The sequence below is a fragment of the Tachypleus tridentatus genome, chromosome 10 (assembly GCF_004210375.1).
Source record: "Tachypleus tridentatus isolate NWPU-2018 chromosome 10, ASM421037v1, whole genome shotgun sequence".
In the NCBI taxonomy this organism is placed as follows: Eukaryota; Metazoa; Arthropoda; class Merostomata; order Xiphosura; family Limulidae; genus Tachypleus; species Tachypleus tridentatus.
The window spans coordinates 99,357,085-99,374,108 of NC_134834.1; the positions used below are offsets into that span (position 1 = coordinate 99,357,085).

General features: G+C 33.7%; 1 protein-coding gene across 1 annotated transcript in view; it reads left to right on the forward strand.

The window, feature by feature from the left end:
* The window catches only part of LOC143229938 (tyrosine-protein kinase Src42A-like), a 55,883-nt gene extending 44,868 nt beyond the window's left edge, over positions 1–11,015 (forward strand). The window contains exons 5-8 of the mRNA XM_076462815.1: positions 2,641–2,799; positions 3,557–3,735; positions 3,994–4,150; positions 5,254–11,015. Coding sequence (XP_076318930.1) covers positions 2,641–2,799; positions 3,557–3,735; positions 3,994–4,150; positions 5,254–5,465 — 707 coding nt within the window. The 3' untranslated portion in view covers positions 5,466–11,015. The remainder of the gene's footprint in view (positions 1–2,640; positions 2,800–3,556; positions 3,736–3,993; positions 4,151–5,253) is intronic.
* The last annotated feature ends 6,009 nt before the right edge of the window (positions 11,016–17,024 follow it).

Below are 17,024 nucleotides of genomic sequence, written 5' to 3' on the forward strand. Positions count from 1 at the left end.
GTTGAATTGGTTAAAGGACCAACCAACTCAAGTTTTCACAAGTTGCTGAGCAAATGTTACTTTCCATTCTGACTCGCTGGTGAAGATGGTAAGTATCCTCCTCCTACCATGCCTGGTAGCTTGATTCATAGTATCACCCGGTCCCATGCCTGGTAGCTGGATTCATAGTATCACCCGGTTTTGGAGAAGAGTTGACTCCCAACGTACAGTTTGACAGGTCTTAATTACACTACACACGTACTGCTTCCAAAAGCCTAATACAGGTTTGGGATGGTGCATGTATCTTCTGCCTATGCTTGCAACACTTTCTGTTTGAAAAGTGTACCCTAATACAGGAAGGACTCCCAAGAGTGTGCTCCAATACTGTTCCAATCTATAGGGTGTTGCACTTCATGGGTTCTCTTTGGGCATCCTGATGGGGGCTCATGAAGGTAAAATTTTGTATTTTCACTATTTCACCTTGGTATTCTAGCTTGTTGTGTGTTATATTTGAACATTTCTATCAGTGAAAACTGTGTTACCAATAGATACTTCTCTTCTCACACTTCCAACTTCTGGTGCATCTTTTTTTCCTAGTGTTGAAGTAATAGTTGAACAATAAGTGTAGAAATAGCCAGCTATGCTGGGAGGCAATGTTGCATTCATATTGATGAAGGTAGTTACATGCTCTTTTGCAAACAACAATGCATAAATATCACAGAAAATCATGAGATTAGGTGGAAGTCCTCAAGGCTAGTGGCAAGCAAAAGAGTTTGCTTACAGAAGACAGCACTGAATCATGACAAGCTAAAGTGAGAGATGAGGAGTGTTGAAAATATACTTTAAGCGTTGCTAATTTTATCTTAGTGTTCAACTTTCATAATCTCTAGAATATCAAATGAATATTGGAGTCTTCTTTCAATAGAACATTATATTTTGCCTGTTATTTAATTTACCCTAACATTATATATCAGTTCATTTTACTGAACTTGTATAATCACCTTGAAAAAATACCGAATAAATCTTAAATTACCCTTTCTTCTTTCTACAACGTAACAATGCAGATTATAACAGAAATTTACAATTATTTATCCTAAAGAACCTTAAGGTTGTAACAGTCTACATCTGTTTTGTTATATTGATCTTTAAACCACATCTAACCACTAAATGAGGACATAAATGTTATAAACACCTGGTGAGCAAAAAACTCAAGCTGTGTTAAAACAGAGTATTGAACTACATAACTCGTATATATCCTGTATGCATACCTCATTGAATAATTCATTTCTGTTTATTTTGTTTTCTAACCTAATAATATTCTAATTTTTCCATTTTACACTCTTTTATAAATACATGTAAAGAACAATAATATAAGTACTTAGGTATGGGTTTGGTAACATGTTTGGTTTTAAGACATTGAAGTGTCAGTTAAAATTAATCTTAATTTTTGTTATGCTTGTTAGTAATTTACAAAGTTATGTATTTCAAATATACAGTTTTGAACATACAATAATAACATTCACAAAGCATATAATGTCCTATAACTATTAGAACTTTACTGAGTTTCTAATTGAGCTATAAGTGCATCAAAACTGTTCCCTTAGCTGATCGAGTTGAATTCATCCATAAAAACGTTGAATCTTTACAATGCATAATTCAGTTAGTGGTGAAATAACAACTTAGTTTTATATATAAATCAATAATATAAAATATTCTCTTCATATGGGTTATAAATAATATAACATCAGAGAGAGTTACTGATGATTTTCCAAAGACAGTGGATCATAAGAGTATAACGGTATTTAACTTATGGTATGTCTTTAAGTAAAGCAAGACAGTTGAAGATTCTTAGGTTAGATTGTATCTTAACATTATGTATTGTGCCAGTTTTTAAATTGCATTAAAATTCCAGAGCTCAAATAGGGATGGAAAGATTATCTAATATGTGAAATTTGGAGTGAACAAGTGTTACAAAATACAGAAAACTGAAATTTAAATTTATTTAGATATATCCTTATAAAACAAAAATATGTATTAAAATTTGATTTTTTTAGCTATGTTTTGATGACAGTTGTACTGACATGTATTGCTAATAAAATAGTATAATTCAACTTTGAATGTAATTGTAAAACGTATGAATATGCACTTCTACCAATCAATATCAGAGATGCCAACCATTATGATTTGAGCGTAATCATTGATTTTGGTGTGTACATTACCACTATATGCTCATACAGACAAATATTACGACTTGTTGCAACTCCCTAATTATTATATATTATATAGGCCTATATAATTAAGTGATAAATTGTTCCCCCAACATTTGAAAGGGGTGAAAAGAAAATTTCTAGTGAGATACAAATAAATGTTGATAATAAATAAAAGACAGTCCAAATGACTTCTTGCTATAATCATGTTTGTGCTTGAAATAATGTCAGAGATACAAATATTTTTTTATCTACCAATAGTTTGAGTGCAGTGTTTCTCAGTACTGAGGCTTATTCAATTATACATACTAAACATGTAGTGCTGAGATGGGTTCAACTATACCAACTAAATGTACACTACCCAAGACGTGTTCAGCTATACATACTATACATAAATTTGAATATGCAGAATGTGTATGTTTTATTGTACTGTTATTAACAATTCAAACACTAGGAACGATGGATCCAAAAGATTTCTTGGCTGAGGCCCACATCATGAAGAAACTACGACATCCTAAACTTGTTCAGTTGTATGCTGTATGCACTTTAGAGGAACCAATTTACATTATAACAGAACTTATGAAAAATGGAAGTCTATTAGAATACCTGCAAGGTTGGTATAAATCTTTTCATTAATGTAAGTATTGACTGATGTAATGATGCTTTATCTAAAGTCTCATAAGACTTAATAGGTAAGAATGACACATTTTAGTGTTTTAACATTTTACAAAGTTAACAAAGCAAAAATATTAACAATTTCTGTTAGGTTCACTTACACAGCTTACTGTATTGTAATAAATCCCATAAAATGTATGCATGCATAGTTTGTTTAAATGAGAAATGAAGCTTATACAGGTGTCTAAGCATAACTGGATGTTATGTCTGTTTGATAGTATTACAATATCTTCGTAGCTCACATTTTGGTTTACCAAGAAAGATTCAGTCAACATTTGAACATCAAGACTTCCAAGTCTCTAATTTTGTGTATGACATGCTCTATATTAAAATAATTTTATAACTGAACTACTTATTGTTGAGTTGAAGTGCAGAAGTATGTCTGAACTGGTGATTCTTGTATATTGTAACTATATAACAATTTTAGTTCTTTGAGTATGTAAACAGTGAATTGTATAAAATAATTACTGAATTTTAAAAATACATTATGCTGTTACCTACTGTTCAGGACTTCACGCACCAACTGGTGCAGTGGTAAATCTGCATACTTTTGACACTTAAAATTGAGTTCTGATACTTGTGACAGACAAAGCACAGGTAGCACATTGTGTACCTTTGCATCTACTCTAATAACAACCAAGTCATCTACTTCTATGATAAATAGTAAGTCTTACTTAGTTATGTTGTTTCCATAGGTAAAGGAAGATCCTTGAAACTGCATCCTTTGATTGACATGTCAGCTCAAATAGCTTCTGGTATGGCATACCTTGAAGCTCAGAACTACATTCATCGAGATTTGGCAGCACGAAACATTCTGGTGGGAGAAAACAATGTTGTAAAAATAGCTGATTTTGGTCTAGCTCGTTTAATTAAGGTAAGACCTTCATGAGCAATTGGCCTAACTTCATAAGCAATTGGAAAAACTTATACATATCAATTTTCTAACTACATTATAGTTTTCTGGCTATGTTTATGAAGTTAGTATGTTTTATGTTAGCTAATACACTATAATGACTTAATGAGGAACATTTTACTCTAGGTTGTATACTGGTATAGAACTTTTACTCAAGTAGTTTTTTTCATGATTTAAGCTGTCAACTTTATTACTTTATTCTGCACTTGATACTTTTAGGAGGATGAATATGAAGCCAGGGTTGGAGCCAGGTTTCCTATCAAGTGGACTGCTCCTGAAGCAGCTAACTATAGCAAGTTTTCCATCAAGTCGGATGTTTGGTCTTTCGGTATTTTACTGACTGAACTTGTCACATATGGTAGAATACCTTATCCAGGTAGATATGATAATCACAATGTTCAAGTAGGGATGTTCTTAACATTTAAAGGTGTACGTGAAAGTGTTTGTTTTTAGAATTTTTGGAAATTTGTGTGTAACAACAATTAAAAGTAACTGAGTAAATTCACTACAATATGATTGTTCATAAGTTGAAAAAGCAGTAGAGAAGGGGTAAAATAGTACAAGCTGGTGAAATACTGTTGTGTCGAGCAAAATTCTTTTATCAAACAGTGGTTAGTAACGTGTAATAAAATCAAAATATCTTGAATCCTGAAACATTTGTAAAGCATGTTATGATGAACTTTTCCAAATACCTTAAGAAAAGTTGAGGTGACTGAAGATCACTCATCATATTCAGAAAGTTAACACTAATTCTTTTCTTTTGTCATCTTTTTTTTTTTTTTTTAAACTGATTGAAATATAGGCATAGCTCTTTGTTTGTCTGTCCAACAAAGGTTTTAAAGGATTTAAAGTATCAGCAAAATCCACATTGTTATGTAAACTGTTTCACAAGTGTATTACTTCAGCAGCAGAGACTTGTTTCTCACCAATCATTTTTCTATTGAAGAGAACTCTCTACCAGTGATATTTTCTAAGTTTTTCCATTTTATGCAGCTTTGCATTCTATCTACTGTCTGTCCACATCTTAGCATTTTCACCAATTCCATAAATATTGAACTTAATAATTAGTCTTTGAATTTGAAAGGTTGGAATTTGAAAGCAAGTTAAACAACAGCAACTGAGGTGTCTTCATTTGAAAAGAATAAACTTCTACAACAAAACGAAAACTTGAACTTATAAAAAGTGCCTCCACTCATTTTCTCACTGTCTGCAATTTTTCTTTTAAACTGTTAAGTAATTTTCATGCAGCTGTTTTGTTACCTATGTTTTGTTTTATTCTAAAAACAAATCGGAAACATCCTATAACTTGTTGGGTACAGTTTTGGAGGTGTATCACATTTAAAATTGTTTTCCATCATCTAGTAAATTGTCAAGAGCTGTTATGCCTAACGTTAACAAAAATAGGAATACAATTTTTAAATTTCAATTTTTGAAGATAACAGTAAATAAAGCTAAGATTTTGTGTTTTACCCTTTTCAGGGATGACAAATGCAGAAGTTCTTCACCAGGTGGAGCATGGTTATCGTATGCCATGCCCACCAGGTTGTCCCATGGACCTCTATGAGATCATGCTGGAATGCTGGCATAAAGATCCCCTCAAACGACCAACATTTGAAACCTTACAATGGAAGCTGGAAGACTTCTTCACTCAAGAAGGCTCTGAATACAAAGAAGCTTCTGTTGCATATTAGAAAAATGTAACCTTTGGTGAAGGTGGTGATAGTTAAACTTACTTTAATTGTTGACAGAGAGTATAAGGGCTTATAATTTAGGGTGACAATAATGGGATATATCTGACATTCCAGACTGTGGGCAGTAGAGCATACAAAACATATTTTTCTGTTGTTAAAATTTAAAATACAGCTTGTCTGTAATATACTAAATATAATCAGTCAGATGTGTGTATTGATTTGATGTTACTTAATAAAATACAGTCAGTAATTGTAATGTAGTGCATATACAACTATAGCCTAATATTAAAGCTGTATAGTGGACAAAGATTAGGTTTATATTCAGTACGCATTACCCGATGTTTACATTTCTTAACCATAAAAGGTAATTTTGTTTGGCTATACTAATTAATTACTGACAAAGAGAGGTATCATTCAGTGTGTACATGTTTTTTCTCTGCATTTTAACTCCATAGAAATATCTTGTACAACTTCAAAGCACAAGTTAACCTTAAAGTAATAATAATTACATAGCAAGGAACTGATAGCATCTAGGAAGACTAATTATCATATATGGCTAGACATTGACAGCATCTAGGCAGCCTGTACACAAACATATGTTCAATAAATGTAGCTAATTTGATAGTAAGATTTGGCATATGTTATTCAGTGGGTGCTTACATTAACCAAAATTACATACAAATTGGCTAGACCTATTTTGTTAAAAATTCTTATTCACTGTGAACATGTGTAATCACTAACTATATAAGAATGTTTAATAAACCTGTACTTTTATATTATGTTTGATTCAACAGAAGCATAAATATATTAAATATTTCATTCTGTGTGTGTGCATAGGCTCACTGTAATATCTTTTGAGATTTGACCTCAGTGTAAGTGAACATTAAACCTGTCTTGATAGATAGGTTTAATAATTAAAGCTGATATCTTAAGGAACCTTTTGCTTACTGCATGTAACTTATGTGACAACATATAAAAGGCTCTATATACAAGTGTGTGAATAAACCCTCAAAACATTTGTTTGGCCTTACTAAGTATATTAAAGCTAATAAACCCATGAGACTTAACTAGTTGTTGGTGCAGGAAATTTAAAATCCTGTAGCTTCCCTAACTTACCTGTGATAATGAATGTATTTATTTAGTAGAGATTCCCAAACATAACTGACGTCTTAACATCTCTGTTCAATATAACTGACGTCCCAACATCTCTGTTCAACATAACTGACGTCCCAACATCTCTGTTCACATGGAAATTGTTTTATTTAATTGCTGATGTTTGTGGATAAAACTGTTTGGATTCTTTACAGCACAGATAGCCGATATTGTTTCCTATCCATAAACACACTTTTTTGTTTGTGTACACACTGTGTTATTATCTAAACCTTGCAGAACAAAGTTTGTTACAGCTTTAGAGTTAACCAGATGTCACTTGTGGATCTTGGGTAAGATTACTAGATATACAGAGTTTTATTTTCATTTCCACTTCAAAAAACCTCTTATACTGTTAATTAGTCATACTTTACTGGGTCAAATAATCTAACCCCTAATGCTTTGATAAATGTTATATTGTTATTGTATTGTTCTTAATTTAAACTATATGCAAAGAATGGTCAAAATATTAATCTAAGCAGGAAGAAAAAGGCTAATGGTCAGTGAAAGTAGTAGTAAACAACACACCTCATGATTTGAAGATCTCCACTAAATTTGCTTGTTTTGTCTTTGTTCTTGCTCAGCTACCAAGACTATCTGCCACTGTCACAAATTTTGAAATGGTCACTAGAGGGAAGGCAACAGGCTGGCAACAACCACCATCAACTCTCTAGCTACTTAAGTGTGAAATACTGTAAATTTATTCATGTTTCTGATTTATAATTGGTTAACTATATTTTTTTAATTTTATATAAGCAGGCATAGATCTAAGGGAGGGACTAAAGCAGTCTGGATTCCCCCTATCCATTTGTTCCAGAAATTAACTATATTGTTTAATATTGTATAAAAAGGAGTTGATTTAAGGGATCTGTACCTTCCAGTTTTTCAGAATCATTAACTCTTTCCTTCATGGATCTGATGTAAAGTTCAAGAGGGCAATGTTTTATAAGTAGGAATAAACCTAGGAGAGATCTAAACCCCCCTTTGTTTTTTAAATTAATTTTAAAATATCCAGATATTTTCACTACTATATAGTTACAAAAAAGTATTTAAGACTGGTTTAAATCAACATAACTGAAGTCTACATCAATCCAGTTACTGCAAGAACCAATAACTGACTTTTTCTGAGTAATACAACAATGTGAACATCAGTCCTATGTTACAATGGTAAATCATGTTGCTTTGTCTTCTTCCAGACTCACTAACAATGTGCAGCTTTTGTAACATAGATTTGTTCAGCATCAGTTTTCATTGTTAAAAAGCTAGAATACACATTAGAGTACTTGATCTTAATTAGAAATTTATAGTCTTTGTTTTGAAGTTCATATCAATCAATTTACTAGAAATAATAAAGCTTTAGAATTACTGAATTGTAACCTGACGTGAACTACTTATTCATGGAATATGTTAACGCTATTTTAATTTTACTTAAATTACTTTAAGATTATATGGTCAATACTGACTAGTTAAAAATAGTGTTATTGTAGTGTAAGTACTGTGTGTGTAAAAAGTACTAAAAATTTGGTTCTAGTATTACAAATGTAACATTTTGAAAGTTAACTATTATCACACCATCGTATAAAAATTAAATGTTACTGCAGCTAGTGTAAAAACGTGAATCACTGTTACTTGTTAATACAATAATAATTTTTATCTGAATAGACTTTCTAGTTTTATAACTTTTTAATATAAGGTTTTATAATAAAACTTTTGATAGTTATAAAAGTTAATTTATGTTCTGATTTTTGTGTTGTTGAACTTTAAACTTTGGCTACTTCAAGAATATCAATGAATACTAGGTTTTTACTTTGATTATGTACTTGTGTAATTAATAAGTAGTGTCACTTATGATTATTCATTTCACTTGATTGGTTACAAAGCGTATAAATGCATAGTTGTAGATACAACTCTTAAGGCCCCAGTATTGTTGTGAATGATTATATATATGAAAAACAGTATCACATATTGTGTACTCAATATTGTTGCAACATGGGACAGATGCACGAGTAACTCTCACTGTTTCTAAATATTAAATGGTGCAGTTGTGTTGCACCTATGTTTTCATGTACAAAGTTTGCGATTAAAAAATAGTGAAGTCTAAAGACAGCATTTTCTTTGGCTTTTTTTCTTTTTGTCACCTGAAGGAATTTCTTGAGATACTAATGTAAATTCAGGTTTTTATGGAAATTTAACTTCATTTAAAAATGTTTTAGAACCAATATTTATCATTTTCTGACATTTATTTCTCTACAGCTGGAAAATGTTTTGCCTCTAAACAAAACAATCCACTTAGTTATGTTTGTTGGCTTTTTGTACGTCCATTTTAGAGAGTAAGAACTTATCAACTCGAATACAATATCCATTTTATTGATTTTAAAACATTTATCTTTGTTTTTGTACAGGCTTTGGATGAAACCTCATAATATGTCATATCAAATGGATTAACCATTTGTTAAAGAAACAACTTTAAAGCAGTTATAAGTAGAGCTTGAATATGGTTGGACAGAGCAATAATTAGACTATGTCAACAGTGATGTTTTTTCCTGGTTTCTGTAAGTGTTTTAACCTTTCACTTGCAGATTGTGAAAGTTTTTGTATATTAAACTGTATCTGTTTTCAAGCTACAGAAATTTTCTTCAATAAGAAGATATTGGATATCTTTACATATAGTAAAATTATATGGTTAAAAAATTGAATGGGTAACAAATGTTCAATGTTTGGAGAAGATAATCATTATCACATATATAGGTTGTTTCTATAGAAACAAATATGTATATATACAGTGTGAAAAAACAAAGTTGCATGATTAGATGTTGTTTAAGGGTTAATAAAGATATCTTTGCTTAAAATTAGTTTTTACCTTTTAATACATCCATGGTTTCTTTGAGTTGAAATATTTGCAAACATGTAGTTGTTTTTTATTATGTTCAACAAGTAAAATCTTTATCATATCAAATAGGTGTAGTTAAGTTTATCTTTTAGTGAGTGAAGTAGGTATCTACAAAATATTTTTGACTTAAATCTTTATTGAATTTTATTTCTATATTTATCCTAATTCAAACATCATACATAAATTGTCTAGTTACTTAAATTTTTCTAATTGCAATTGTGACATGTTATCAGTTAATCTGTATCAGTGATGGTGAGTATTAGACAAATGGTAACCTTCAGAAAATACCACTTACTGACCAGCTGCTGCATTCTATTATTTTATAATTCAATTCACAATATCATACCATTATCAAACTTTTCTACAGTCTTCCAACCTAACATGTTCCTGTTAACCTTAATTCAGTCTTTGTATTGCCTTTGTAATTTTTTAGCTTTTACTTGTCTTCCAATTTATCAACATGTTCCTGCTAACCCTAATTTAGTCTTGCTCTTGGCTTGCTAACTTCTTGTTTATGAAACTTTCTTGGCTACCATTTTGGTACTGACTTACTAACTTGTCTGTTAGCTCCTTATTTATTTGTAGTTAATTTGTTTGTTATAAACTTCCTGCCCTGGCATCCATTACTAACACCATTGTTATTGAACTATTAACCCTTTCTCTCGTGCACTAACCCCGATTACAGTTTTTAATAATTAAGCTTACAACCCAACAATATTTGCAGGTCTTGTATCAGTTTGAAAGTTGACTTTTAATTTCTGAAATTATTTGTCTGTTCTTAGTAATTGAGTTAACAATACCCAATACTTAATCTTCCATTTTTTTTCAGGCCTTGCAAACAAAACTGCCAGAATTAATTTATGTTGTTATAAAGGTTGTGGAAATGAACTTTGACTTTGGTTTTTTATCTGACACTAGCTTTTATGCTGAAGAAAAAGTTAAGTTTCATAAAAATGATTATTTGTACAGGGGACTAATATTTATTTCTGAAATGGCAGCTGAATATAAATTTAATGTACTTAGTGTGTTTTTAATAACCTATATAGCAAAAAAGAAACTCACTTATGAGTTACAAAATCTATATGGCTATAATTTAGTTGTGTATTTTTTGTACAATGAGCTAGACGTTTTGGTTATGTCATAGTGTTGAACATAAAAATGTATTACAGTAAAGAGATCTTTGTTTTAATTTAAATCATCTTTTTGTTAAAGTTCAGTAAGCTGCATTTAAGTTCACAAATAATAAGTTTGTTTTTTCTTCTGTGTAATCCTAAGATATTAAGATGGGAAGTTTTCAATTTTCAAGGTTGAGATTAAACACCTAAAAATTAGGAAGTTATTATTGCTCTAACTCCAGTTTGAATTGCAATATGTTTTCTTTCGTCAGTGCTGCTAAGAAGGGTTTTGTGAGCCTTAAAAACTTATGTAAATGTGCATTTTGTACATAATCTTTCTGAAGACCTATTTCTTGTTATCAGATATTTTGTAATAAAGTACTTTTTATAAGAAAATGATTGAAGCTTGATCTGTTTGCTTACTTTCTCTCACATCCAGTATTACTGTATGAGAAGGAAAAACTGTATCTCTAATACAAGTAAGTTAGTAAAACAGTGATTGCTGTGAAATAAAATATCACCTTTGTATCTGAATTATTTATACTTCACTGAATACCACTGGTGGTTTTAACAATTTGTTATTGATTTCCATTCTTACCACATTCTACTTGACCAATTTTATTCTACCAGATTAGCATCTGTGTTTGATTAGTGTTAACCTACTCTATACTCACTAAATACCATCATTTATATCTAAACAGTTACAATCTGCTGGACACCACCACTACAGTCTAGACAAATTTACATTACAAAATAACATCACTGTATCTACATTTACATACTATTAAAAACTATCTAGACATTTACACTGATGGATACGATCATCATGTATAAACATTCACACACTATTAGATACCATCATGTCTGTAAACTTGCACAAAGATGGTTAAAAGTCTACTCGGTGGATTTCTTGCTGCTCAGCTAGATGCAAAAGATCTAATGCAGATTATGTGGTATTCTCAGTATAGCTCTTGCTGCTCAGCTAGATACAAAAGAACTAACACAAATTATGTGGTATTCTTGTTGGAGCTCTTGCTACTCAGCCAAATAAAATCAGAAGCCATTTGTTGTGACTTGACTGATTATCAAAGCTGTTTCTCACCTGTAAATATGGCACTCTCTCATCTGTTTTGCTGTGAATAGCTGGACAAGTATGTTCAATTACTTTCTTCTTTTCCAAATGTTTCATCAAGAGACATGCTGCATTATGTAGATTTATAATTAGGCACTGCATTGCCTGCCTCTTAATCCATTCATTCCAGATAGCATCTTCTCTGAACTGATTAAGGATGTGATACAGACGTTCCTAAGCAGTACTCTTATAATTCAAGGAGAAATTTGCTTAGCCTTAATTGCAGATAATTGTGAGACATCATAAAGTATTATTTTGTAGACTGTTGCCCAATAGTAGACTGAAACATTAGGGGTTGAATTTGATAGATCTGAAGTACTCTGATGAGCAGTAGGCTTCTGAGTTAATGTGGCAGAACTATAAGATATTCTAAGCAGTTTATCTTACTGCTTTTTCCCAGCTATGCTAATCCGTGGACCATGTATATATTTGTTGTATACCTTTTGGCTCAGGGAGGACCATAATTGCCACATGACTTATTTAACTAATCAGCGTTTGTTGGTGAAATAGCTCTGGTTGGTTAAAATTGAAATCGGACTTTGAGTCCTATACAGAGTGATCTACCCAGCTACCACACAACTGTGATGATCCTGTGTTTCTTTCACGTCAAAGGGATATCTTGGACAAGAGATCTGATTGTAGCAGAAATTGGTAACTCTTCTCCTTGGGTTGTTGGTTGTAATGAAGTAAAGGTAAGGGCCATTGCAGCATTTACAAAAGCCCTATGTCCAGGATATGACCTCTCTCAGGCCCATAACCATCTGCCCTCAGCAAATGACTCTTTCTCTTGTTCATATGTTTTCTTAGTCATGTAAACAGATATAGCAGCCTTTTCTATATCGATATCCTGCAGTAGTGGTATCACAACTTTCTATTACCCATCCACTCTGTAGTATATCCAGATAAATCTGAATTAATGTCACAGCTGTAGCTGATAGGTCCTCTAGATAAGATATTCTCTTATGATACTAAGTATGTAACAATGCTAAGTAGTTTACTAACTAAATCAATGTACAATAAAGTAACGAGACTAGACACAAATTGAAATGCAAAATGAACAATCATTATGAAATATAAACATAATGAGTGTGCTTGATGTTAATTCCAAGGGAGATAAACTTTACTGGATCACAGGACTGCTTACTGAAGACCAATATCCAGATTATTATATCTAAATGATGAAACTTCGAAGAATGGACGGCAATTGCTTGTTTTAGAGACACAAGTGTAAAGAACAATGTTTCAAAAGTCTTCTGCCTTTTGTCTTCAGGTCAATGTGTGTGTAAGGTGTTGTCGGTCTTTTTATAGTGTCCTAGTAAATTGTGGAGAGCATGTTATGATTGGTTGGATAATCACTGTTTTTGATTAATTTATATTAACACTATTAAACCTTCACTAAACAGTTTTGTTTGTTTGGGAATTTCGCACAAAGCTACTCGAGGGCTATCTGTGCTAGCCGTCCCTAATTTAGCAGTGTAAGACTAGAGGGAAGGCAGCTAGTCATCACCACCCACCGCCAACTCTTGGGCTACTCTTTACCAACGAATAGTGGGATTGACCGTAACATTATACACCCCCACGGCTGGGAGGGCGAGCATGTTTAGCGCGAACCCACGACCCTCGGATTACGAGTCACTAAACAGAGATTCCAAATTAGAGGTAACCTTTGGCTACTATTGGTTGAATCTCTCCTTCAATCACAAACAGTGATAATCCAACCAATCATAACACATTCTCCACAATTCACCAGGACACTATAAAAGATCGACAACACCTTACACACACATTTGCTGATCATAGCTAGCAAACACTAGCTGCTCACCTGAAACCATCATTAAAATATACAAGGCTTACATCCGCCCATTAATAGAATATGGGTGTCAAGTCACATATAACATGTCTAACAATACACTACAGATCCAAGTACAACAATAAAAATACTAAGAGCAGCAAACCAACTACCAACATACACACCTGTCAACTACGTACACAAAATCAGTAAACTACCCAACCTTAGGAACAGGCTAACTGAAATAGCATACAAATATTATTCAAAAGCAGAACGTAGAAATGAACTAACTGCGTCGCTATACAAATCAGCCAGTGCTCCTACAAAATACATCTAACTGCACAACGTATTTCAACAATCACAAAACACGCAACATAAATAAGGTGTATATATGTTTACGTTTATATATGGTGTTTTTCTTTCTCAGCTCTGGGCACAAGATAGGTAGAATATTCAGCACCTGTCCTGTGAAAGTAGGTTTTCTTAGGGCACTCCCGTTTTCCCCCACAACAAATTCTAAGGCACTTAGACTTATAGATCCCAGTCACTTCGTGTCCCTGATCACGGGACGTTCCACAGATTATCGCGGGGTTGGTCTGTGGCTTGCTTCCTTTCTGAATATGAGCTCCGGACTTGACCACTTCCTTTTTGCTGCCTTTGTCTCGCTCAGCGTTTTCACTCAACATTTTCATACTACCCCACCTCACTTCATTGCCTCAAGTAAACCAAATTAAAATATAGGAGAAACCCCATGTACAGATAAATAATCTTCCATGAGCAAGGACGAAGAGGAACTACAAGCATGTAGTTGAGGAGAGAATTCCTCAGCCTCCTCTCTCTCTAAAGTAAACCCCTACCAAGGTTTCGTTCGTTCGTTCATACACACTGACTTGAAGACGAAAGGCGGAAGACTTTCGAAACGTCGTCCTCTACGCTTGTGTCTCTACAACAGGCAGTTTCCGTCAATTCTACAACGTTACATCATGAATACTCTGCCTAAACAATTTATCAAAGAATACCTAAAGAGTTGTTATGGACCAGCCTCTATCAAGAAGATCAAAGACTTCAATAAGAACCTTACAAAGCTTGCACACTGCTCTAATCACCTGACCTTCCTATAACACTGCAGGGATTCCAACGTCATCCCGTACCTTCTGAAACTCAAAGAAATTACTTTCACCAGAACTACTAAGATAAAAAGGTCCTCGACAGTACCAGCAGACACCTCCTAAGACTGCATACAGAAGAATATAGACGGAAGAAGCACCATCTAACCAACACAACTGGAATACAATATACTGAGCTTCAACAACTTTTCTCCACAAACATTAGAGCACTAGATATTATAAACCTCTACAAACACTATACACGACAGAAAGAAAATATCAGAAAATCACCATTTACTACCATTTACCTACCATACCTGCAACATTTCAGTGAAAAACTCAAACGCATAGCCAAGAAATTCAACATAGATGTCTGGTGGAAATCCTACAATACCTTAAAATCCATTCTGGTAACAAACAAACAGCGACCTATCAAAAAGAATCTTAAAAACGTCATCTATAAAATTCCTTGTTCCTGCAATGATACATACATTGGAAAAATGGGAAGAAAACTTGTGAGAAGAATAAAAGAACATAAAGATAGTTCAAGACTAAAGAAAACACAAAATTCAGCCATTGCAGAGCGTGCCATGTCAACTGGACACAGAATAAACTGGGAGAAAACTAGAATCAACGACACAGGCAAATTCTGGAAGACAAGAAAAATCAAAGGATCATTTTACATTAACACTATTAAACCTTCACTAAACAGATACTCTGGATTAGAGGTGAGTAACCTATGGCTGCCATTGGTTGAATCTACAGGAAATCTCGCCATAGAATGCCAAACCAAGACCGAAAGAGACGCCATCAATCGGATTTTCTCCAAACATACTAGTCAAGTCATTAATTTCATCAAGATAGTTATAACCTCTAAGCACAGTGCCGACTACATTTTACGCAAAGGGTGTTGCTATGATATATTCCACTTCAGTGCCGAACGCCCTCGTCGTCTTTCTACCAAGCCGTGGATATCTAAACCCTTCAGACAATCACAACATAATCACTCAACTGACGACTTCCCACAGCCAACCACCGATTTACCACTTAACCTACAACCAGCCAGGAAAAGCACGCAAAGTTATTCATGCAACTCTGCACCGAAGTCGCTAACCTCCACTGCCAGCAACATCCTAATATTCACCACCAAGACGAAGTACAATGACACTCAGGATGACGACGACATGAATCTCCAACAACGACTTAATTTGAAGAAGAAATGTAACAGATCCTGTTAGACCCCAAGTTTAGCTTCATGTGTTACAACCACATACCATACTCAAGCCATCCAGGTTATGACTACCGACGAGCCAGTTTAAACAGATCACAAACTAAAGTTGCAAGAAGACACAAATCATCCCAGACCGCTGAAGAACAATACACCAAAGAAGAACATCCAGAGGTTTCACCTCCACCCTCACGATCTTTCTCATCACCTCTAAGCATCAGATGTGAAAGCAAGTTCGACTTTAATTTTCTCGCTGCTTTACAAGATCAGAGAAAGTCGTTTTCCAGCCACTTTTATATTTCAGCCTTAAGCCATATGTGTTTTATTCCTGTACGTATTATTAACCTCAGTTTCCTTTTCAGCTACTTCCGGGCACAGTCTGGGTAGATTATTCGGCGCCCTTGCCGTGAAAGTGGGTTTTCTCGGAGTACTCCTAATTCCTTCACACCTAAATCCGAGACATTGGATCTATAGGTCCAGCCAAGGCAACTTGATTTATTGATTCTTGCCCGGCCTCGAATCATGCCGTTCGGGTTGATGTTTCGTCTCGTAGGGCTCGGCATGGCCAAGCGTGTTAAGGCGTGCGACTCGTAATCTGAGGATCACGGGTTCGCATCCTCGTCGCGCCAAACATGCTCGCCCTTTCAGCCGTGGGGGCGTTATTATGTGACGGTCAATCCCACTATTCGTTGGTAAAAGAGTTGGCGGTGGATGGTGATGCGAATTGCAGACACTGTTAAATATGATAGGAACATGGGTCCCCATATGCTTAGCAACTCCTCTGGTGTCAAGTCCAACGTACGAAATAAGATGTCACATTTCCAAAGTTATATCTTTCAAAATTTGTAGTGCATACTGGAGGGATTTATTCGTTATGATGTTTAATTTGTGCTCTAACTCACTCACGAAATCAGATTTCACGTAAAATTCTGAAAAGTTTGTCTTTTTTTCAATGTTATAAAAAAATCAGGTGTACAAGAAAGAGACATTCCGAGTCAAGAGCAATTAAAAACAAATACTTCATGAACACACATCATTTTGTAATTCATATTTTCTTGACACATCACGTGCTTAAAAGACAAGGTATTTGATTAATTCGCTTATACATGTGGAATCCAAACCCTATAACTTCAGTAAATACTTTGTATCT